The 23,520-nt window shown below is 42.9% G+C and overlaps 1 protein-coding gene across 2 annotated transcripts in view; it reads left to right on the top strand.

Annotated features, from left to right (window-relative positions):
- Positions 1-23,520, top strand: part of LRP5 (LDL receptor related protein 5) — a 248,179-nt gene that overhangs the window by 215,360 nt on the left and 9,299 nt on the right. Inside the window, exons 16-21 of one of the 2 annotated variants that reach the window (XM_084630413.1) lie at positions 4,844-5,053; positions 8,889-9,014; positions 14,720-14,956; positions 15,602-15,712; positions 18,677-18,910; positions 20,710-20,849. In XM_084630413.1, the coding sequence (XP_084486539.1) occupies positions 4,844-5,053; positions 8,889-9,014; positions 14,720-14,956; positions 15,602-15,712; positions 18,677-18,910; positions 20,710-20,849 (1,058 nt within the window). Of the gene's footprint in view, positions 1-4,843; positions 5,054-8,888; positions 9,015-14,719; positions 14,957-15,601; positions 15,713-18,676; positions 18,920-20,709; positions 20,850-23,520 lie in introns of both variants that reach the window. The other variant, XM_084630412.1, reaches the window with a different exon arrangement.

Here is a 23,520-nt window from a genome sequence, read left to right as displayed (position 1 = left end):
AAGTGGCAGAACAGCAACTAAGCTGTCCAATGTTTAACTTTCAGGGAAGGTGTTACATGGTCTTGTCTGTAGGACTTTCATTTTCATAACCAAGGGTTTAGCCCTGTGCCCTGCCTCTGACCACCCCCCCCTCCTCCAGCTTTGAGTTATTGCTGCTTTTTGGAATCTCATAAGGTTTTGCAAACAACTTCAGTTTGCCACCAGTTGGATAATATAACTTGTTTATTTCATTTTTAAATAGCTGAAAGAGTTTGAACATTTTTATTTGAGGTCAGAACAAATACTTTGTGTTCGATGGAAATGTAAATAGGGGAATTATTTGTCTTTCAAGCTTTTCATAATGTTGTTTTTTTTCCATTTGAATTCTAATTTCCACCTTCAAAAGATTACACATTTATTTCATACTGGAAATCAGTGTTTAATCACTAAGGAAATTAGATACTACTTTTACTTGTAACACGTTTTTCATTATCATTTTTATTACTTAACCAGAAGGAGAATGCTACTGAGAAACTATTCTTTGTTCATTCATTATTTTTTTTCCTAAACTACAATACAGAGGTGCCCACGATCCAATGCTCTCAGCACCCTTAGGCACTCTTTTAAAAAAATCACTGATGACTCTCTGGAGCTGTAAATGACCCATGATCAAATAACCCTAGTGACAATATAACTGTAACACACATGGAGTAAGAATCCTCCCATGGTGAGGGCAGTAGCCTGGGACTTGGGAGACCCAGAATCAGTTCCCTGCTTGGCCATGGACTTCCTGTGTAACATTGGGCATGCCCCTTAGTCTCTCTGTGCCTCAGTTCTCCATCTATAAAATGAGGACAATAGTACTTCCCTATCTCACAGACGTATTTGTGAGCATCAACACGTTAAGACTGTGAGGTCCTCAGATACCACAAGGATGGGGGGGTCAAAGGAGTACCATATATAGACTCATTAGTCATCTTCCACACACAATCCCCAAAACAGTTCTGTCCCACCAAGGAAGTGAAAATATTGGTCTTCCAGTGCTCCTGCAAGCTACCAAACTCAGGCTGTCTCAGACCTGGGTCCAGGAAACCATTTTAAAAAGCTACACAGCCCCTAGCTGAGAACACCCTGCCAGCAGCCCCACTGGGACTTCCTCTCAGGTGCCTCTGCAGTAAGTCGCTGGGAGAGAGGCAGCCTCTTACTGGTTTGTGAAAGGGGGAGATGCAGTTGATTATGTGAAACCTGCACCATTTCAGGACAGGAAGCATCAACTTTATTTTTAATTTTAAATGAATTTGGCCAGTTTTTAATGTTTTTAAATATAAAATTGTTGATGGAATAAAAAGGCTCCTTCAGTTTATTCCTGCTTCTGTTAAGAAATGGGTCCATCTGGGTTTTTATAATGTAGCCCAATAGCATGGTCTCTCAGCACAATTGAACCTCAATCTGCTGGCTCAGCACCCAGGGCCCAGTTCTGCAAGGTGCCGAGAGGCGCTGAGAACTCCAGTCCCATTGACTCCAATGTGAGTTAAGGGTGTTCCACATCTTGCAGGATCAGGGTCCCAGCACTTAGTCCCCCAGGCTGCAGGTCCAGCACCACCTTCCCATCAGTTTTTTTTTATTCTTTTGCATTTCTAAATCACTCAAATCTGCATGTTTTGTGGGGGGTGGAAGCCTCAGAAGTAATGACCAGCCTTCGGAGACTGAGCCAATCCCCAGTGTAATCAATGGAGAGGCTACTGTATGCACTGAGGCCGGCAGCTCTCTGTGGATCACCAGCTGTTGGTCCATGGACCATGGTTTTGGAATCTGTTTTACTGTATGCTCTCAGTTCTCTGCTCACCACTGTGATCTGTACTCCTGGTACTACAGCATTACAGGAGGTCCCCTTCCCCCACACCCCATTTTCAGTGGCCCAGGATGAAGGGAAGCAGTCAACATCAGACAAGGACTTGAATGCATTTCTTCCATAAACCTTACTAGCACTAGTTATTTCCCACTGGAGAGGGCTAGTATTGCCTAAATGCGTGAGAGAATTAATTTTAGAATTAATCAGGAAATTCTCGGCCTCCATATATTTTTTCCTTTAATTTAAAATAATCTGCGTGTACTGCAGTGCTCCTTTTAGCAGTATAGTAAGAGTCTTTGTACGCTGTGATCTTTTGAACAAATTTAATAGCAACTGTAATTGAAAGAAATGTTTTATTTGCCTGCATAGCTGAGCTCTTAAGTAATTTTTTCAGAAAATTAGTTGACTCTAGTACTGATTAATGTTTTTATTATCTTATTTTGTGGGCATTAAAAAAAAAAAAGTTTAAATGCCAGAGAGGAAAAGAGCAAGTTAGTCACAATTATCATTATTCCATAATTAAATCTTAGAGCAGAGATACCACTAACTCACATCGTCCGGTACATTTTTCATTTCTTTTGGAATACATCTGGTACTCATAGGCAGAAACTGCCTGCATAGAATCATAGAATATCAGGGTTGGAAGGGACCTCAGGAGGTCATCTAGTCCAACCCCCTGCTCAAAGCAGGACCAATCCCCAATTAAATAAAGTTGTTTCTCTGATGTAAGAGAATGATTCAAGGGCTGTCATTATGGAAAAGAACTACAAAAAAAAGTTACAACTTTTTAAGTACCTTTCACAAAAATGGTACAACAAACACTATCAGACTGCCAACAGTAAAGGTTAAAAGCAGCCACAAATTTTAACTATTTTAAAATGTTAGCTTGAATAATAGGACTGATTATTTGATTTTGTTGTTATTGTTTAGAGGTGAAACACCACTTTGATTTTTATCCCATTTCTTCCAAACGCTAAAGTTAGGCTTACTGAATGATTGGGCACGTGAAAGGAAGTTTGAAGGAAATGGTATGTGGAGGTAGGAAGTAGAATGTGGTCAGTTTTCAGATGCATCCGCATGGACATTGTTTAGTATACTACAGGATTTGTGCCCTTACCTCTCCCTTTGCCGGTGTGTGCTGCATTCATTTAGTAGAAGGAGTACTGGTAGTAATAATAACTGGTTCTAGCAGTAGGTAGAGGCCCAAACCAAGCCTGGGACAGTTTCCTGCAAAAGTAGAGGGACTCTCCCTGCCCCATGGAGCATACAGTCTAAATGTAGACTGGGCTACAATACAAATTGCCACAGCATTCACACGCAATTGTAAATGATTGATTTAGCTGACATGACACTGACCACAGCAGACTAGTCAGTGCAGACCAGCACGAGTCATGGTCAGCATGACGTCGATGAACCACAATTAAATCCTGCTGGGTTGAGGGTCAGTCACGGTGAGCTGACGTGATGCTTATCGTGGTATGGCCTGGCCTGGTCTGTTCTGTCAGTTAACTCAGTTCTTCTTAGTAACCATTTTCAAACACCGTAAAATGCTCTAGAGGTGACAACAGCTCTGCCTTAGATGCTACTTTATAAGGGTCAGGCGCTTGAAAAGTGAGCCTAGAATCTCTGTCCTGTGGAAATAAGATGTCTGAGATCGTTGTTGAAATATTGACACTGGTTTTGTATTATGAGTGTGTTCCCCCTCACCATCTTTGTCTCGTCCATTCTTTCCACACTGTCCCCTCATCTTTCTCCTTCCTGTCTTCCGTTCCGCCTCTCCCCACTTCCAAGCTCATCTATACTATCATGCCACATAATTGATCAGACTCTCTCATCACTGCCTGTCGCTTTGCCACCTTCCTCCCAAAGCACTTTCATTTCATCTCCATTTTCAAGGGTCTGACTACAGCCTGAATAAACCATCTGTCTCATTTCCCCCTCAGTACCTCCCTCCCTCTGCAGCAGGAGCTTTGATGCCCTGCATCTCAGCAACTGAGCTGGCTTTTGCCCTTTGCTGTTGGGCAGTTGATGGGTGGAGTGGGGGATCTGCTGCTGAAAACTGGAGTGCAGGGCAGAAAGCAGGAAATAGGAAGAGCTGCTGAATGTTGTGGGAAATCACTACTGGGGGAAAAAACAACAAACCCACCTTTCTCCACCTGCAGGCCCCTATGCTGTGCCCTACAGAGCTTCCAGCTTCTAGAGTAAATGAAGCAGGGATCTTACAAATAGCTTCATTCTCTCTGCAGTCCTGATTCATTCTCTGTGCCCAGAATAAGGCAGGGATCCTGTAGAAAAAAAAAGAGCGTGATTATGTAATTAAAGACTGTATCATAGTGTATATGCACCAGGAGGGTGAATAAAGATTACACAGGCAACCTAAAATTTGGCATTTTCTAACTTCTGAATGCTTAATTTTGCAACCTTAATGTGCTTAACAGAGTTGTTTTAATGTTGTGTGCATGTATGTACCTGTGTGTGTTATGTATGCATGTTTATGTATGTACATAACATTAAATGTATCTAGGATTTTTATATACACCAGTCACTGTGACACCAATGAATTATCAGCTTTCTGTTTTAAAAGAGTAGCATCAGCACTTAATGTTCTATGCAGATTTTTATTGGAAAACTCAATAAGTACTATTTTAAAAAATTTGAATGCCTCTTTCAAGAAATATCTTCCATGAGACCTTAGCTTGTAGGGAAAAATTCTAACCTCTACTGCCCAGAGATGGTTCCCATTGGTAGTTCAGTATATGCATGTCTGAGAGTAGAGCTTGCCTGTCAATGCTTGAAAGTGAATAATTTTTTTTAAATTGAGCCCATGGAAACATTTCCCATTGCACTGGATCAAAAAAAATTTGTTCAAAATTCATTCACGATAATAAGATTGTCTGGAGAATAAAGTGTGTTTTGAAAACAAGTACACTTTATTATAAAAGAGAAAAAAAAAGGTGAGACAAAAGTTTCTCTTTGCAAAACCTATATTTGCTTTAGCTTTGATTGTTACAGGAGCTAACCGTGTGACACTGGAGGACTCCAATATCCTGCAGCCAATGGGACTGACTGTGTTGGGGAATCACTTGTACTGGATTGACCGTCAGCAGCAGATGATTGAGAGAGTTGAGAAAACCAGTGGATACAAGAGGACTAGAATCCAAGGCCGAATTGCTCACTTGACAGGCATTCATGCAGTGGAAGAAGTTGATATGGATGAATTTTGTAAGTTTATTTCAGTGCCATGTATTCTTGATTGCTCTGGTGCTGGTTTCTCTTAAGCTTCTGAATCAGACACCCAGTGTGTATCCTAGCATGTGAATTTCTGATTCCTCAGTTTCTGACTTGTTGTGAGTTTTTGTGTTCATTTTAAACGGAATGTAGCAGGGTTTTTTAGTAAGCACTGTTTGAAACCAGGGAGTTTTTTTGCCAATGAAAAATGGTACATATAATTTGGCTATTTATGTAACACCCAAAAATACACCAGGCGTCCTACAGACTTATAAGACAGAATCCTGCTCTAAAGAAATTACAATTTGTACACAAAATACAGGCACAGGGCTTGATTGTGAGGGGTGCTGAACACTCTTGCCTCAACCCAGCTAAGCGCTTAAGCATGTGACCAGCCCCATTGACTTCAAATAAGTTCTTAGCTGGATTGCAGCCAGTCCAGCGTGCTCAGCACCTTGCAGGATGGACCTCCCAGAAGAGAAGGTAATGCAAATCTCTTTTCCCATTCCTGTCCTGAATAATCTCTGCACAGAAAGATGGCTATTTGATGTCGTAGTAGTTAGCAATCTATTCAGCATGTACATGCATAATACAAAATTTGCTCCCGAAGCGGCTTAGAAAATAAAAACAAAGAAAAACTAGATGTCAGCTGTTTGATGCAGAGAGGTTAATTACACTAGCCTTTCACCACTGCAAACCTGTGATCAAACGTGGTTTACTGTGTGCCATAAGGGAGTTATTCCACATAGTATTAGGGGAATCAGCTATAAGAAAAAGAGCTGTGCCTGACGTCTGTGTTTCTAAACCAGTGAGGCATCAAGGAGCGAGGGGGGCTTTTGTTGAACAGCAAAGCGTGGAAGGGGGCTCCTTTTAAAATAGTTTGCTGAAATACATCTCCACTGATCCTGGGGGGAGAGAAGTAAGGGAGGAGAAGCTATGTATTGCTTGCCCTGCCTCCCCTACCTTAGAAACAACAGTGGACAAACATAGTGAAGTAGCAGGCATGCCAGTTTGAAACACTGTTGCAACAAAAGGAACAGTGAAAACTGGCTAGGACTGTCTGTTTCACTTTGCTTCTCCTAGAGAGCGGTGCTAGCGGTCAGACATAATCTGGGAGAAGGGAGAGATCCAGAAAGAAGAGGAAAGAGAAAAAATATGGGGGAGACGCACCCTTCGTTAATTTTAGGATGTGCGCATTAGCCTTCCAAGTGATCACCTAATCGTAGGCTTGTCCTTCCCTTTTCATCTACCTCTGGGGGGGTGTTGGTTTCTGTGCCTGTTTGTTTTTTGTTGTCTTCATTTAGACTGCAAGATCTTCAGCGCAGGGATTCTGTCTTTGTTGTTGTAACGCAGTATGCATGTTGAGGTTATTATGTAAGTAATAGTAATGAGGCCAAGACTTGACCAAGCAGAGCAAGGAGCTGCACCAGTGGGTTAGTGGAAACATACCATAATCTGGTTCCACATTTGGTTTCTTTCTCTGGGAACCAGCAGATGTTAGAACTGTAGAGACACTGAGCCCCTGGGGATGGTGGTAATGGGTCCCTTCTGGCTGACTGACAGAGAAGTGCTGATGAGATACAGGAGGCCTTCTGTCAAACTCCACATCTGGAAGAAGGATGGTGCAGGGCCTTTGAGGAGAGAGGAAGAGTCATAGAGAGTCATAGAGTATCAGGGTTGGAAGGGACCTCAGGAGGTCATCTAGTCCAACCCCCTGCTCAAAGCAGGGCCAATCTCCAATTTTTGCCCCAGATCTCTAAGTGGCCCCCTCAAGGATTGAACTCACAACCCTGGGTTTAGCAGGCCAATGCTCAAACCACTGAGCTATAAGATGTTAACTGGGGGATCGAGGAGGGGAAGGATCGGAGAAAACCTCCCACAAAGAGGAAGAGAATTAAAAAAGAGAGAGAGAGAGAAAAGATTGTGGAAAGATGCAGAGAATGAAAGAGACAGAACGGCAGAATAAGGGAGTGTAAAGGAGTGGTGGGGAAAGGAAAAATATGCCCAATACAAAAGGGGCTAGAGAAGGAGACCTGAAGGTAGAGGGTGATTTTGTGTGTGTGTGTGTTTAATTTTAGGATATCATGTCTGTTTCTTTTATCTACTCATCTAATAAACTGTGATTGATAACTTCTCTGGAGGTTGAAAGACACATGGAAAGAAAATGTCCTGATATTTTCAAATCTCTCTTTCCATCCACCCCATTACCCCTACTGTTTGAAAAAGCCATTAACTAGAATAGCAGGAGGCGGCTGCATTGGCAGACCTGTGTAGGGGGAAACCTGTGTGATGTTTGCTTGCACTCTTGTTAATCTTTGATTTATAAGCACTGAAACTCTCAAATTTTGAAAATAAGAGTATAGGAATCATTCATTGTGTTAAAAAAAAGGGGGGGGGATTGAAGCCATTTTAGTACACTTTTTCTAGAATTTTGCAAAAGATTAACCCCTTTTCTTTCACAATATGTAATATTCACCATTCTTAGCCTTTTCTCTACCATCTCCTTGCTCCACTCCCAGTGTCTCTCAAAGGTACCATTACTTTACTGCTGCAAAGGGATTTTATTTTTTAATTTAAGCACAATTCAGAGAATTGGGAAATGATTTTTACATGCTAAATCATGAATGGTTAAAAAAAGGGGGGGGGGGCGAAGTGCTTTATTTTCTTTATGGCAAGGATCCTGCTTTCTACTTTGAGTCACACTTGAAAAGAATCACCCTTCAGGGCTGAAATCTGAAACTTGTCCTTTAAAGGTGAATCTCTGTTGCAACAGAACAATTTTAAAAAAATTGTTTTTCTTTTGCTCTTCCAACAGTCCACGCTGCGTGCATTGGATTCTTAAGACTATATATAAAAATAATATGTTTGTTAAAAATGAAGGCAGATTTCTGTGCTAAATGCCTGATTAATGAGTCTGAGCAGATGGAGAGCACATTTGGCACAGAAATAATTAGCTATTTTTATATGGATCTGCCCCCCCCCCCCGTAAAAATCTTAGAACTTACTAGTACTGTATCCAAGAATGCATCATTCTGTGACAACAAATATGGGCTCCACTTCAACAAGACATCTCAGCATGTGCTTAAATGTAGGCACATACAGGAAGTGATGTAATCCAGTGGATTGGGCATTAGACTAGGACTCAAGAGACCTGCATTCTATTCCCAGTTCTGCCATCTGTCTGCTGTGGGACCTTGGACAAATAACTTTACCTCTCTTTCTCCTCCCACCCTTTGTCTGTCTTGTCTATTTAGGTTGCCCATTTGAGGAGCTATTAAGTGCTTAGCACTTTTGAGAATCAGGCTACTTACCTAAATGCCTAAATCTGGGTTTAGAAGCCTAACTGTACCTACTGTTTCTTTTTTAAATCTTTGCCCACATATGTTGTTTTGTGTGTGTACATATGTGTACTTCGGTTTTGTAAATAATTTTGGGGTCCTTCAAGATTAAGTGTACTGAAGAGGCCTTTTGTTTGGTTTAAACAAAAGTATCCCGTCTCTTTTTGACGTCCAGTTTGCAGATGAAATGCAGATGAAGTATACTCATTCTTTAAGTGTAGTCTTTACAAGAAGCTTCTACTAGTTTCTTTGCATCTGAGTTTCTAAATATTTAAAGGATTTCTGAGAAGTCCGTATACCTTGGTGTTCAGGAGCAATATCCCTAGAGAGACTATAAATCAGGTTTTGAGTAGTGACCTGGGAAGTCATGCATTTACTGTGTTCGTGTCCAGTGAAAGTTGGTAGTTCTTACAGAAACCAGCTTTGCACTAGCTGAACATCCTGATTTATTGACAGTGTACAGTATTCCATTCCATGTGTTGTTTATACAGCTGCACATCCATGTTCCCGTGACAATGGTGGCTGTTCACACATCTGCATTGCTAAAGGAGATGGAACCCCAAGATGCTCATGCCCAGATCACCTTGTACTTTTACAGAACCTCTTAACATGTGGAGGTAAGTGAATTAATTTAACAGGGCTTTTTATATAGGGCACACGTATCCATAAAGACTCTCAGAGCTTCTGGGGTCAAGAAGCTGCATAGTCAGATTTCCTCCTCTCCTCCCAATGTGTGGTCACAAATTCCACTGTGATAAACTTTAACCCAGTCATGTCACTTGCACTTTCTTTAATGTATGTAGGGCCTGACTAAAGATATCTACATGTTTCTGTAGGAAACATGAGCTAAGATTCAGTGCTGGGATGCAAACACACAGTTCCCCTGGAAGTAACTGGTGCATCCATGGTCAAAACTTGGCCCTTACTCCATAAGGTTTGGTGTTTAGATCTTTGAATCTATGTCTCTGTCTTCATTGCCCGCAAAATGCCCCTCTGGGCCTCGGAAGATTTAGCACATGTATTGATACTTACTGAAGTTTGTCTGGTGTGACTGATTTGATTGTTGTGCTGTAAACGTGCTTGGTAGAGTGTGACCATGTTGCATTAGGCTGTTATAATGTGGCACAGGACAGTGCTGACACGTCATAAGGCCATATGCGACATTTCGCAAACCCGGAAATTAGTGTCAGAGCATGACTTTGATGTACTCCGTTGCTAATAAAATCAAGACAATTCTGGCGATCCCAAGATGGGTAGTGGCCCTGTTCATTATAGTAGCTCTCTTAATCCCCCACTTTATGCTTTCCTGCTTCTTTCGCAATCCCAGGAGTTTTCACTATTTGTAGCACTGCACTTGCTGGGGGAATTAAAAAAACAAACAAACTCATTTCTTCTGGGAGGTCTCATATCTTCAGTATTTTAGCTTTATCGCTGCACTCAAGCTTTTTGAAAAAATATATTCATTTCTCTCTAGATTTCATGTGCTGGCTGAACTCTCACCTCCCCAGGGGAAGTCATTTCCATTGTAAACTGTTTTCTTTCCCATGACCACAACACACTATGTGGTTTCAGAGTAGTAGTGGTTACTTCTGGAGGCCAAAAAATAAATAAATCAGTCTACTCGTATTTCTCAATCTGCTGCTCCTGCAAGACATTGCCAGTGAGAGATTTCTTACCTCCCACTGTTTCATTATCTTCTGCTATAAATCTAACAAATTTAGAGCCTCCCTTTTGGTCTTCGTTCATTTTTATACTAAGCTTATCCAGAGCCTGCTAAGACTTTCTGACGCATCCTGTCTGCAGCATTAGCAGCCCTGAGCCAGTGTCTTTCAGTAGCCTGAAAATGCGTTGCAGAGTGTCTGCCCCCAGATGCTTTAACCAGTTTTAGGACCAAATTTGTATTTGCTTGATGCAAGAGGGTGCGATATTAAATTCAGCTCAGTGGCTGAATTCATCTTCCAGGGAAGAGCTGGTCATTCTCATTTTCTGCATTGCCTGGAAATGTTCTGTCTGAATAGGAAATCCAGATTAGTTTTCATTCCTGAGTTTTCCCAGTTATTTGTGTAGGTGACATATTAGTTTATTCAGAGCTGTTAATTGATTGGTTACCGTTGAGTTACTCAGTATTGCCAGCTCCAAGCAATCAAAAATCGTGATGCAGACCTCAAAAATCACAACTGGCTTAAAAATCATGAGATTAAAAATAATAAACATTGGGTTCTTGTTGTTTGCCTTTTGGGTTTTTAACTGCTGAAATACACTTGGGTCACTTTTTCAAGCTTTTCTCCACAGCCAAGAGGGCTAGAAACTTTATTTTCAATGAAAGATCAGATTTCTCATGTAGTCGCATAACTCTGGGAGATGGGGCTTTAAGAAAAACACAAAAGCACCTATTGATGATGATTTCTCCCATTGTCACCAAGAGGGAGATTTTGCTTATGCTGGCTGTTGAAAGAGAATTCTGTATTGCAAGGTGGCCATGCTGGGCCTTTCTGTATTATGCAGCCTTTGGTACACAATAAGTTCAGTAACATTGTCACCACGGAGCCATTGTATGAATACATTGTTGCTGTTGACTACATCTTCCTCCTGGAAGATCAGTATGAGAGTTCTAACAACATTTCATTGATTTTCAGATACTACCACTTAACATAAGACTGTGCCTTATATATTTACTATAACAAATGTGTAATGTAGTAATCTGTTGTAGTTCTTTAATACAGCTGATTTACATGTTCTAGGGAAGTAGTGGTACCTAGTGGGTAGGTCCTGGACTGGGACTCAGGAAATCTAGGTAGTTCTTTGAGTGCTTGGTCATGTCCATTCCATTGTAGAGGAGTGTGCTCACCACATGCACCACTGCGGGAAGTTTTTCCTGCAGTGGTATCCGTAGGGGATCGCCTCTAGTGCGGCGCATGTATGCACCAGTGTAAGGGGCGCTGCCGGTTCCCACCTCCCTCAGTTCCTTCTTCCCGCCAGTGATGGTGCTGCAATGTCTCCTTGCCTTGGGCGTCCCCTCCAGATGTGGCTGGCATCAGTCTACTCCCCAGCCAGACATCACCTAGACATGGTCATCATGATCCCGCTGCAGGTACTTACCTCCCTGCAGTGGTGGTCCAACCCGATTCTGGTGTTGGAAGGTGTGCTGTTCGCGAGCCTGTGACCCATGGTCTCCCTGATTTCAGATGCATCCGACCTTGGCTGCGGAGTGCATCTCAGTACACTGCGGATTTGGGTTATGGTCATGGGAGGAACTCGCGTTTATATATAAACATCAGAGCCATCCTTCTGGCTTGCGGTGTCTTCCTTCCCCAACTGTCTGGTCAGGTAGTGCAGATGTTGACGGATAATATGGCCTCCATGTTCTATGTCAACAGGCCTGGGGCAGCTCATTCACGGCTCTGTGCCAGAAGGCCCTCTTTCTGTGGGACTTCTGCATTCAGCATGTGATCCACCTGGAAGCCTCGCACCTCCCCGGCGTCCAGAACATGCTGGCGAATCGCCTCAGCAGGTCCTTTGTCTCTCACCATGAGTGGTCCCTTTACTTGGAGGTCGTCAGAATGCTATTCCAGAAGTGGAGAACTCCCCGAGTGGACCTGTTCGCCACCAGACAGGACAGAAAGTGTCATCAGTTTTGCTCTCTCCAGAGCCTCAGCAGAGGCTCACTTTCCGATGCCTTTCTCTTGTCGTGGTCAGGAGACCTGATGTATGCCTTCCCGCCAATTCCTCTCATCAGCAAAGTCCTCTCAGAAATCAAGGGGGACAAGGCATGAGACATTATGATTGCCTGAGCATGGCCTCACCAGCATTGGTTTAGCATGCACATGGACCTGGCCACAGCAGCCCTGTGGCGACTTCCCAGCCGCCCGGACCTTCTCTCTCAGGAGCACTGTTGGCTCCTGCACCTGAACCTCACCTCTCTCCACCTCACAGCTTGGATCCTGTGTCACTGAATCCAGAGGAACAAGCTTGCTCTAGTCAGGTACAGCAGGCTCTCTTGGAGAGCAGAAAGCTCCAACCACCGCAACTTACCTGGCAAAATGGAAGTGTTTCTCCTGCTGGGCATCAGAGCAGAATAGCTCCCTGACCCAGTCATCTCTGCAGTCCAGCCTGGATTACCTGCTTCACTTAAAGCACCAGGGCCTCGCCCTCTCTTAGATCAAGGTGCACCTGGCAGCCATATTGGCCTTCCATCATCTCATCCAGGGTAGATTGGTATTCTCACAAGAGATGTCGATCAGGTTCCTGAAAGGCATTGAAAGACTCTTTCTGCCAATCCAGGACCTGGTTCCCCAATAGGACCTCAACCTGGTCCTTCCCAGGCTCACGGGTCCACCCTTTGAGCCTACAGCTTCTTGTTCCCTTTCCCACTTGTCGTGGAAGGTTGCATTCCTTGTAGCTATTACCTCAGCGAGACGGGTCTCCAAGATTAAAGCCCTCACTTTGGAGCTCCCATACATGGTATCCTACAAGGACAAGGTCCAGCTGCAGCCCCATCCATTCTTCCTGCCAAAGGTGGTGTCACACTTCCGTGTTAGCCAGGATATCTTCCTCCTGGTGTTCTGTCCAAACCTCCCATGACCAATGAGAAGAGGCGTGCACACTCTGTCAGGCATGCCCTGGCTTTCTACCTGGAGTGCACCAAGCCCTTCCGCAGAGCCACCCAGCTCTTTATCGCGATCGCTGACAGGATGAAGGGCCTTCTGGTGTCCTCTCAAAGGATTTCGAATTGGATCACCACCTGCGTCTGTACTGGTTACGAGTTGGCGCAGGCTGTGCCCCCATCAGTAGTGAAGGCTCACTCGACAAGGGCACAGGTGTCTTCAGTTGCCTTCCTGGCGCATGTCCCTATCCAGGACATTTGCAGGGCCGCGACGTGGGCTTCAGTACACACGTTCACAACTCACTAGGCCATCACTCAGCAGGCCAGAGATGACCGTGGCTTTGGCAGAGCTGTGTTGAAATCGACACATCCATGAACTCCTTACCCTCCTCTGGTGGTACTGCTTGGGAGTCATCTACCATGGAATGGACGTGAGCAAGCACTAAAAGAAGAAAAGACGATTACCTTTTGTAAATGTTGTTTTTCGAGATGTGTTGCTCATGTCCATCCCATGACCCGCCCTCCTTCCCCTCTGTCTGAGTTCTAGCAAGAAGGAATTTGAGGGAGGGGGGAGCCGACGGCACCCCTTATTCCGCGGCATACGTGCGCCACTCCAGAGTGCGCCAGAGCTGGTCCTAAATGGATGCCACTGAAGGAAAAGCTTTCGGCACCGGTGCATGTGGCGAGCACACACACCTACAATGGAATGGACATGAGCAACACATCTCGAAGAATAACAATTACGAAAGGTAACAGTATTTTCAATCTCCAGCTCTGCCACTGACCTGCTGGGTGACCTTGAGCAAGTCACGCCATCTCTCTGTGCCTCAGTTTCCCCTTCTGTAAAATGGGGATAATGATATTGGCCTCCTTGATAAAGCATTTGAGATCTAAAGTTGAAAAGTACTATATGAGAGCTAATTATTATTATTCAAAAGGGAGTGGCTTTGCTGTTCTGTTGTAATATATGTTTAAGTGCCTTTGGCAGCTGTTTCTTAACCCAGTCACTGATGATTAATGCAATGCTGCTGGATGGGGCAGCAGTGGGGGAGATTGCTCCCAGGGCCTCTGGATGAGAGAGCATGAGCCTCTAGTGCCCAAGCCAAAGAAACACCAGATTCCTTAGCTTAAACTGTTGTAGCAGACTCAAACATCTGTACATGGACTAGCCACTAGACAAGGACAGAGACGCATATTGAGTAAGCATGGATTACATTTGGTTTAGGTAAACTAGTGACTGGTTCATCCAGAATGCCAGTTTTGTTATAAAGATTATACTAAACCATGATCAGAAATACCCTAGGATAATGTAATTTAGGGATTAGAGGTGAGTAAAGCTAGCAGTTTGTGCTTTGCAAGTGGAAACTGATATTTTGTGAGTATTCATTTATATGAAATCCATGTGAAAATCTCTTTGAAAAAGAAGTTGCTAACACGACGTTACTTATTCAGAGTTCCCTGCCACCAGTCCAGTTCTCAGACAACTAGACCATGCCTCTTCTGGCAGCATACACAGTTTTTTGTTACAAATTGGGAAACATTTATTCCCTGGGCAAATCTGTTAATTATTTCTTGATGAAAACTTGCCATTTTCACAGAGGAATTTCAGCATGGACATAACAAGTTTTCCATCTGTGAAAAGTCTCTTTCACTTTTTTATATATAATCTTTTTATCAGGACTAAAATGAGTGAGTATGTATGGTTTTTCTTGTCTCCAGAACCTCCAACTTGTTCCCCAGACCAGTTTACCTGTGCGACTGGGGAGATAGACTGTATCCCAATGGCATGGCGATGCGATGGATTTCCAGAATGTGATGATCAGAGTGATGAAGATAGCTGTCCTATATGTTCAGCAGCCCAGTTTCAGTGTGAGAAAGGACAATGTATTGATGCCCGCTTGCGGTGTAATGGAGAAATTGACTGCCAAGATAAATCCGACGAAGCAGACTGCAATAGTAAGATTAATGTCCTGAGTGCCTGGCTTTAAAGACCAGGATTTAAAGACCTTCCTTTTTACTCTGAAACCAAAAACACAAAAATACGTTGATTCTGCCTTTCTCTCCCTCTTCATCTCTCCCCACCCCCTCTTCTATGCTCAACGTATACATTTCCATAACTGCATAGTTACCTGATCAGCTACTTGTAAGCCTTAGGGAAAATAAATACAGTCTATGTTTAAAATCCAGAGCAAACATAGGAAACAAACGCACAGGGCTAATTTGACTAAAGACCTTGGATTGTCAGGAGCTGAAATAGATTTCCTCTCCATTCTGTTGCCTTAATGGCATATTCTGTTTTGTGGGGGGAATTTTTTTCAAGTTAATCAACACTTGTGTACTTCAGCTGTGTAATTGCTCGTACGTGCCAGAATTACACACTGTCTAAACTGTGTGTGTCTTGCTGACCATTTTTCTCCTAAGTACTAGACCGTGATGCAGAGATTCAGTTCCCAGGTGGATAAAGTGTAGTATACACAGCAAGTGCTGTATGTGTTACGTCTGGGTTTCGTAAAATGTTCAGTTACTTCACAGAGCAAGTTATAATTTGATTTAGATTAAGATTTTGTGTGCTAACTAAACGGTTATTTTTTCCCCATTCAGCAATCTGTCTCCCAAATCAGTTTCGATGTGCCAGTGGCCAGTGCATCCTCATAAAACAGCAGTGTGACTCCTTTCCAGATTGCATCGATGGTTCCGATGAACTCATGTGTGGTGAGAGGTCTTTCTTTGGGATTAAAGCTGTCTGCATGCATGCAGGCATTACATTGAAGTGTGTGTATATTGACTGTTACTTCTATGGCTGGCCCTGAGTCTAGGGGGATAGACCAGCTCTAGCTTGCTGCTAAACTCAGTCCTGCTCTTTCTAAGTTCCTGTCTACACTGTAACAACAGCCCTGTTGGTGGCCTGATTACAACTCACTGGTAGCCTTGGAATTCATAGGGCTGCTGCACAGTTCAGGAACACTGTTAAAACAAAGCTTAGCCCCATCTACATTACAAGATCCAAGCTTTAATTATCTCAAGAGATGACTATGTTGTGACCCAGCAAGGTACAGTGAAGATAGGACAAGAGAGCATAGGAGAGACCTTGATTTCCTGGCTGAAATGTAATCGGAAGTTCTTATGACCAGAGCTGTTTGTGAGTTATGGCTGAGCCTATGATGACTACTCCATTTTGCCCTTAGTTGTAATTGGCCCATTATTTTGTCAAATGCTTTGAGAAGCATGGAAGGCATAATGCAAATTCCATTCTGTTCTGCCCAAAACTGCCCCCCCGTTTTCCCATCCCACCCCCACCTTCCATGCCTGGGCATATACAGCTCATGAAACTTTTGAATAGCTGGGAGGAGTAAGGACAGCCACTTTCAGCTACAAAGGGGGCTGTTTTAATTGAACGGTTGCAGCTCCTCGTTCTGAAGTGCTGCTGTGGGATAGAAGCAGGAACGCCGCTCTTCTGGGAATCTCATATGAACAAACAAAATCAGTCACCGAGTTTATATAGAGAATGCTACAGAGCATCTAAGAATGTCAATCTTATGGGGCAGGCTAATTGCCAGGTATTTAATATGTTGGGGATCAGCAAGTTTCTCAAGTGTGAGAGGGAGCTGATAAGGAGTGTTGTGCTGGGTGGGGGAGGAGTGATTGGGAGAAGGAGCCAGGTTGGGGTACCTCACTCCTTCCTCCCCTACCCTGCATTATCCTACACATCCCATCCCTTTCTGGTTGGTTCCTGACCCACCCTTCCTCATGCTGGGAACCAGCAGTGGGAGGCATGTTTCATTAGCAACCAGGACTAAGAGGTGAGGGCTAGTCGCATGTTGAACAGGTGAGAGTAGGGGGCAGCATTGGAAGGATGAGCTGGGCTTATGAGGCTTTCGACCCATATGGGAGGGCGCTCTTCAAAAGCACAGTAGGGGATGGGGCAAGCGAAGGCTGGGAATGTAGGAGAAGCCTCATTAGCGGAGAAAAGAAAGTGGGAGCAGGAAATGTGGTTGGCATAGGAGAGGAGAAGAGCAATAGAAGATTAATTCATTTGCAAACTCATACCCTGGAAACCTCAGGGTGAATATTCTCCTGTTCCCCAATTGTCCCTTCTACTCTAGCCTACTTAACCTTCTTGCAGCCCTCACCCAATTCCTCCTTCTAAATAATAGTAAAAAGATTTTTTGTGCATTTGACAGCATCTTATGTATAGCCAGTTTTCTTTTTTTTCTGCACTCAGGCCCTGGTCCAGCAATTAAATCTGCACAGCCACAGTTGGTCTCCATGCAAGTGCAAGGATGCATACACAGGGCCCTGATCCTGCAATCAGATCCTCAGTTAGTTTCTTGCTTGATGAAAAATGTCCGTTGGGGGAAACCAAAAAAAAAAAAAAAATCTTCTAAAAATTCAGGACTTAGTGTTCAAAGGATGCTTTTATCGAAACTGGATTTTTTTTTTAATTGGCCATTTTAAAACAAGTCCAGCTGAGTGCCCCTTTAAAATGATCATCGGATAGGTAGAATGGTTGAAACTCTAATACTGAAGGCTGGATCGATCCTCCGTTGGTGCACGTTGGGGATAACACCAATGTCTTCAGCGGCACTGCCTTGATTTGCACGAGCTTAGGGTCCGACCCAAACTTTGTGTATTTTTAATTTCTTTGATGCAGCCAAACACCATGGGGGGGCAGAGGAGAGTACACTTCCCTCACCTACTGCCTCTGCAGCAATGGTTACGCTAACGTGCTATTCCCTGAGCTGTGCTGACATCAGTCATTGACGGTGGAGCATGAAAATCCTTTCATCATGACATGATGAGAGGATAATATAATCTGAAGTAGTTGTTAAATCAGAATAGCTGTGTTAGGCTCCGGTACATTCAAAATGCAGGAAGGATTTTAAAAAAAATTGATTTGCCAAATGGAATAGGACAAATGATAAAGCAGCGCAAGAATTTTTATCAGATTGCTGACCGGGTTTGATTCAGCCTGTACTTGTTGGCACGCCATGCTAGCATTTCCCTCGTGGCCACATAAGAGATTCTGCAGAATTTAAGATTTCATTTAATTAAAAAATACTTCAGAGTTGGCTGAGCAGATTCAACTCCTGATTACATCACCGCTGCAGATCTGGCCATAGGTCTTTGACTCAATGATGTGACCCAGTGCAGGATTCATTTAAGGAGAGATGTGGAGTGCCCCGCCATTGTCTCGAGAACACATTGTTAATTCTGAAAGTTAATGATACCGATTAATACATTTTAGTGTATTGGCTATTTCAGTCAGAAAGTCACATATTTTGGGATGGTGGGCAAAGCTGTTCCAACAGCGAAAAAGTCTCATGTTTTAAAGGAATTCGTTCAGCTTGAAATTTAGTCCGTTTTAAAAATTAGTTAGAAGTGGCTTCTGGTACATTTTTAGAGGGCAGAGTGTAGGTGAGGTCAGAAGGTCCCTAATCACTATATGTGGAGGAGAGGAGACGTAAAATCTTGCTCGATAATTCAGAATGTAGAAGGCCTGAGGGACTCTGTGAGTGAGAGAGTGTAATGTAATTATTTGCATAGTGCATTGTGTGAATGATTCTATGATCAATCTATCTTGTTCCCCCTGGCCCGGGGTTTTAGGAGCAAGTATGGAGGTTTTTCCGGAGCAGCATCATATACATCAATGTAATAATTTTTTTTATTTTTTTTCAGAAAAAAACACATCCTCAGATGAACCTCAACCCCACGTTAGTGCTATTGGACCAGTCATTGGTATCATACTGTCCCTTTTGGTCATGGGAGGAATGTATTTTGTTTGCCAGCGAGTGGTATGTCAGCGCTATGCTGGACCCAATGGACCTTTTCCACATGAATATGTCAGCGGAACCCCTCATGTGCCTCTTAATTTTATAGCTCCAGGGAGTTCTCAGCATGGCACTTTTACTGGTAAGGACGGTAAGGACCCTGCATTTCATCAGCACTATTATGTTACCTGGATTTTATTTTCACAGGATACTAACTATGGGGCTGTTTTTTGTAGGCACCAAAGCAAGTTAGATGTCGAACGTCCTTTGACTTTCAGTGGGACTTTGGTGCTTATCTGCCCATTGGGCCACATTTGCAAATGTTTTCGGGTGCCAAAAGATGCAGATAGGTTTCTTTCAGTGGAAGTTAGACACTTTGGTGCTTTTGAAAATTCCATGAGGTGCCTAATTTTTTATTTTTTTAAATCTTCCCCTTAATAGTTACTATGGAGGTCATGGGTATGTTCTTGGGTGTTGCCTCTACAACGCTCTTACCCAAGTTTGATGGTATTTAACCCAGGGCTAGCTGGACCAGCTGGGGGTGTAGGTTAGAGCCCAGGCGCCACCCCACTCAGACTGATAACCCACCCGCTTTGCAGTGAGGACTCGGCCTAAATCACTTGAGTGCTGATAACCCTCTAATGCCTTCCCACGATTGCCCTGGATCCCCAGAAGGACAGACAAGTTTTTCCACAATTCACTGTGAAAGAACAGCAGAGCTGCTGAGCTCACAAGAGCACGCAGAACTGCAGGATATGCCCCCAGAAGCCCTCTAAAGAGACAGGCGAATGCTGCCCCAATGAGGACACAGTAAATTAGATATGGCTTTGCAGTGTGACTGCTTATACCTGGAATAGGCAAACCCAAGTGTTCAGACCCAGGTGCTAATCACCTGGGCAAACTCTTCAGTGAAGACATACCCCTAGGTTTAATTCCTGGCTCCATTGAAGCCAGTGGTGCTATGACCATTTATACCAATGGAGAATCTGCCCCTAGATGTTGGAACTATGCAGGAAGAAGGAAGCATGGGCTGTGAGAGCACGACAGCTCCAAAAGGGCTACGTGCCACCAGATATGATTGATTGTAAAAATAATGTAAGTTGTGTGGGCTGCATCTCTATGAATGAAACACCATGTTTTCCATGGGTACTTCATGGATGGCAAAACCTTCCCAAATAACTTCTAAACCAAATGTTTTCCTGATCATCAAAGAGGCTGATATTGTACCATATACCCATTATGAAAACTGTCCTCTGAGTTTTTATGGAGACAAAACCTGATCAGAATTTTTTTTCCCCCATGGAAAATGTTGACAAAACTGGGGGGGGGGGGGAATTGCTTTTGTAAATATTTTTCATGGAAAATGTGGCTTTTGGGGCAAAATATCCAAAATGGAAATCTTTTGGTTGTCAAGCTTTTATTTTCTCTATGAAATACTGAAATCTTCTGTAGAAAGCAGATGCTTCTTGCAAAAAAATGTCTTCAAAAACCCAATTTTTGGTCAAAAAAACAATTTAAACAGAAAAGTTTTGACCAGCCCTCATGGGGAGACTCCTTTATTGTCCAGCTGCTGTCAGTCACTAGCTCAATGCAACAGTGAGTGATACATTAAATTAATTTATTTTAATGTTGTGACTTTGGATTGTGACATTGTAACTTTCAAAGTAGAGGCTCATGAACCAAATAATCCATGCATTGGCAAGAAGACTTGAAGAGGAAGCTATAAAATGGAGTTGTACTCTCGGCTGGTAGCAGAAGAAAGATTTTGTTCTTAATAAGGAAAGTAAATGAGCTTTAAATTAACAAGACTACTTTCTCAGACAATGAGGGCTAATGGAGCTACATTGATTCACATCAGCTGAGGATCTGGCTCCAATACAATGGCAGATAAGATTGTAGTTACCTAATTGTGTATCCCTGTCTTGTTCTGGTTCCATGCAGGCATCTCTTGTGGAAAGTCTATGATTAGCTCCATGAGCCTCATGGGAGGAAGTAGCGGTGCCCCTCTGTATGACAGAAACCATGTTACTGGAGCCTCTTCTAGTAGTTCGTCCAGCACTAAAGCCACTTTCTACCCACAGGTAAGTCTTGAAAATGTGTCCAACAGGAGATAAAGGGCCTCCCATTTCTGTCCAAAAAATGGACAGATTAAAACTTGTGCTATTAGAGAAATGCTAATAAAGACCGTCTTGGATCATGTCATTTAGCAGTGGGGAAATCCAATGCTCACTGAATTCAATAGAATGGCTTCCATGTATTCCAGTGAGCATTGCATCATGCTCGTGGGCTTTACCTTTATCTTTATTATTAAAAAGATGCTCTTCCAGGACATTCCTGTGCATTTTTTTTTTTTTGTATGGGTGTTCTTACCACCCGAGTACTTGTAAATATCTGGTCCTCTGTCTCTGGTGAACTCTTTCACTGACCTGATGATGTTTGGCACTTCATAATCCCACAAGCATGCACAGGAGTGAGAAAACAAACAAAACATAGCCGGGTGGAAGAAAACACTCAAAAACTAAGCTTGGCTCGCTATTTATCCAAAGTGTTCAACTTCAATTCAGAAAACCAAATGCAAGCACCAGAAAAACAAAGTGGCACCACTGTATGTCGCTGAAGCTTAAAATGTTTTGTGGTTTTTCAGGTGTCTGGTTCTGGATTTACATGATTTCCCTGCTGGAAAATGAGATTTAGTCCCTAAACCAAATTTCCATAAGTTAGGAAATAAGCCTGTAGAGGTTAGGAAATGAAAAGGGAGAGATGCATGATAAAACCCAATGAGGAAGGGGCATTGGTGACTTATGGGAGAGGGATGCAGAGGAGGTTATTTGCACCAACATCTTTTTGTACAGTTGTTTTGCTGCTTCTCAGCATCACTGAGCAAGCAATACATACATTTACTCTTCTGTGTACATGAGCTTTCAGAGCCAGCCTCTATAAGCATTAGAAGGACTTTGACAAATATGATTAAGATGGTCCAATACTACAGTCGAGAGCCAAATTAGTATGTAAAGGGAGAGGGGTGTACACAGGTTTACATATAAACAGGTAATACGTTATAATAAATCAAAAAGAATTTGGAAGCCAGTATATATTGTTCTTGTGTCTAGCAGTAACTATAATCTTATTTCTTAATTTTTAAGGGGGTAGGTGGGTGAGGGAAAATTGTGAATACAACTGAACTGTCTGTTGGTTCCTGCAATATAGAAAACCTTGGTTTGATTTCTTTTCCTCATTCGTCACTCACTAGGCCAACAAAGGAGTGAGTCAAGAGTCTGTAAAGATATTTGGAACTCCAACATAGCAGCCCTTTTAATTCAATATTAGTGGAGGAAAGAAAACCAGCAGGATTTGCTGGTCAACTTTATGGTAGATAAATGGTGCACACATGGGTGTCAGCTACTGATTAAAAATGTAAATCGTTTACATATGTAAATCTAAATGAGCAAGGAAGCCTAAGAACTGGTCTGTGAACAGGTTTTATATTGCTGTAACTATATGGTATGCATCTGATGAAGTGAGCTGTAGCTCACAAAAGCTTATGCTCTAATAAATTTGTTAGTCTCTAAGGTGCCACAAGTTATCCTTTTCTTTTTACGGATACAGACTAACATCGTTGCTACTCTGAAACCAGTTTAGAAATTGATACAGTTGAAGGCCTCTAGTGTGGATAAAGTTATATAGGCATAAAGGTGCTTATATTGGCATAGCTCATTCTTCTAACTTCAGGGATTGTACCACTTTAAATATATCTATTTCAAAACAGATATAGTTGGAGCAATACAAAACCTGTGTGTAGTCAGGCTCTAATTGTTCCTACTTTGTTGTTATCTTTTGCTGTGTTAATTGAGGCCACTTAAAAAGCATTAAACAGATAATCTGCAAACACAGGTCTGATATTTGAAGCACTGGGGATGAAGAGTTATGGCCAGAGATCTGATGAGTGGAGAGGGGAAGAAGTGTGGTGTGCTTTAAGCTTTGCTGCTGATCCCAGTCTCTCCATGTCATTTCAGAGTTGGTGGGCACTTCTGCTAAAATGATCAGCAGCGATATACTGAACAGTGCTAACATTTAAATTGCCACTAGCTAGCAGGGGCAGACTGGACAAAAAAATTAGTGGTTGTATTCTCCTACACTACTCAGCTCTGCTCCAGTCACAATGCAAGCTCTGCCTAAACAAGACATCAATCAGAGCAGATCATGCAGCTCTTTGTGTACCTCCCACTAACACAGAGGTCCACAACAACTGAGCTCCCCATGCAAACCACCACTTGTAACATAGACCTCGGTTGAGTCATCTGCAGGGATAGAACAGGTTCTCGGGATATAAAATCTGAACCTTTACTGCTTGAGCTAATGGACCAGCTACATTAGCTTGGAGGCTGTGGCAAACTCATAAACTTCTATGTTCAGCCTAGCCACTAAATGGGACCAAAGAGTCGCACTGTGTTAGTTTGGGTTTCATTAATTCTATGAAGCAGGAAGATAGCTAGTGAGCCTGTTCACTGAAGTCACAGACAGATTAACTGCTCCAAAAACCCATTATGCTGCAGCACAAAGAGAGGCCAGCAAGAGGTACTTTGCCTCCACCATATTGTCTGGATTTGTTTTGAGCTGTGGCCATTTTAGTCGATCCAAGCTGCCTTCACTTGGTACCTGATTCAAGTACCTCCAGACACAAAGAAATTTCCAGTTGCAGGGAGGAAAAAATCGAGTGGATTTGGGCCAGGATGCCTGGTTTTATGAGCACAG

This window comes from Lepidochelys olivacea, assembly GCF_965140295.1.
Source record: "Lepidochelys olivacea isolate rLepOli2 genome assembly, chromosome: 6".
NCBI classification, from domain to species: domain Eukaryota; kingdom Metazoa; phylum Chordata; order Testudines; family Cheloniidae; genus Lepidochelys; species Lepidochelys olivacea.
The sequence above is the reverse complement of the archived record's forward strand: the minus strand, read 5'-3'. Positions and strand labels throughout refer to the sequence as shown.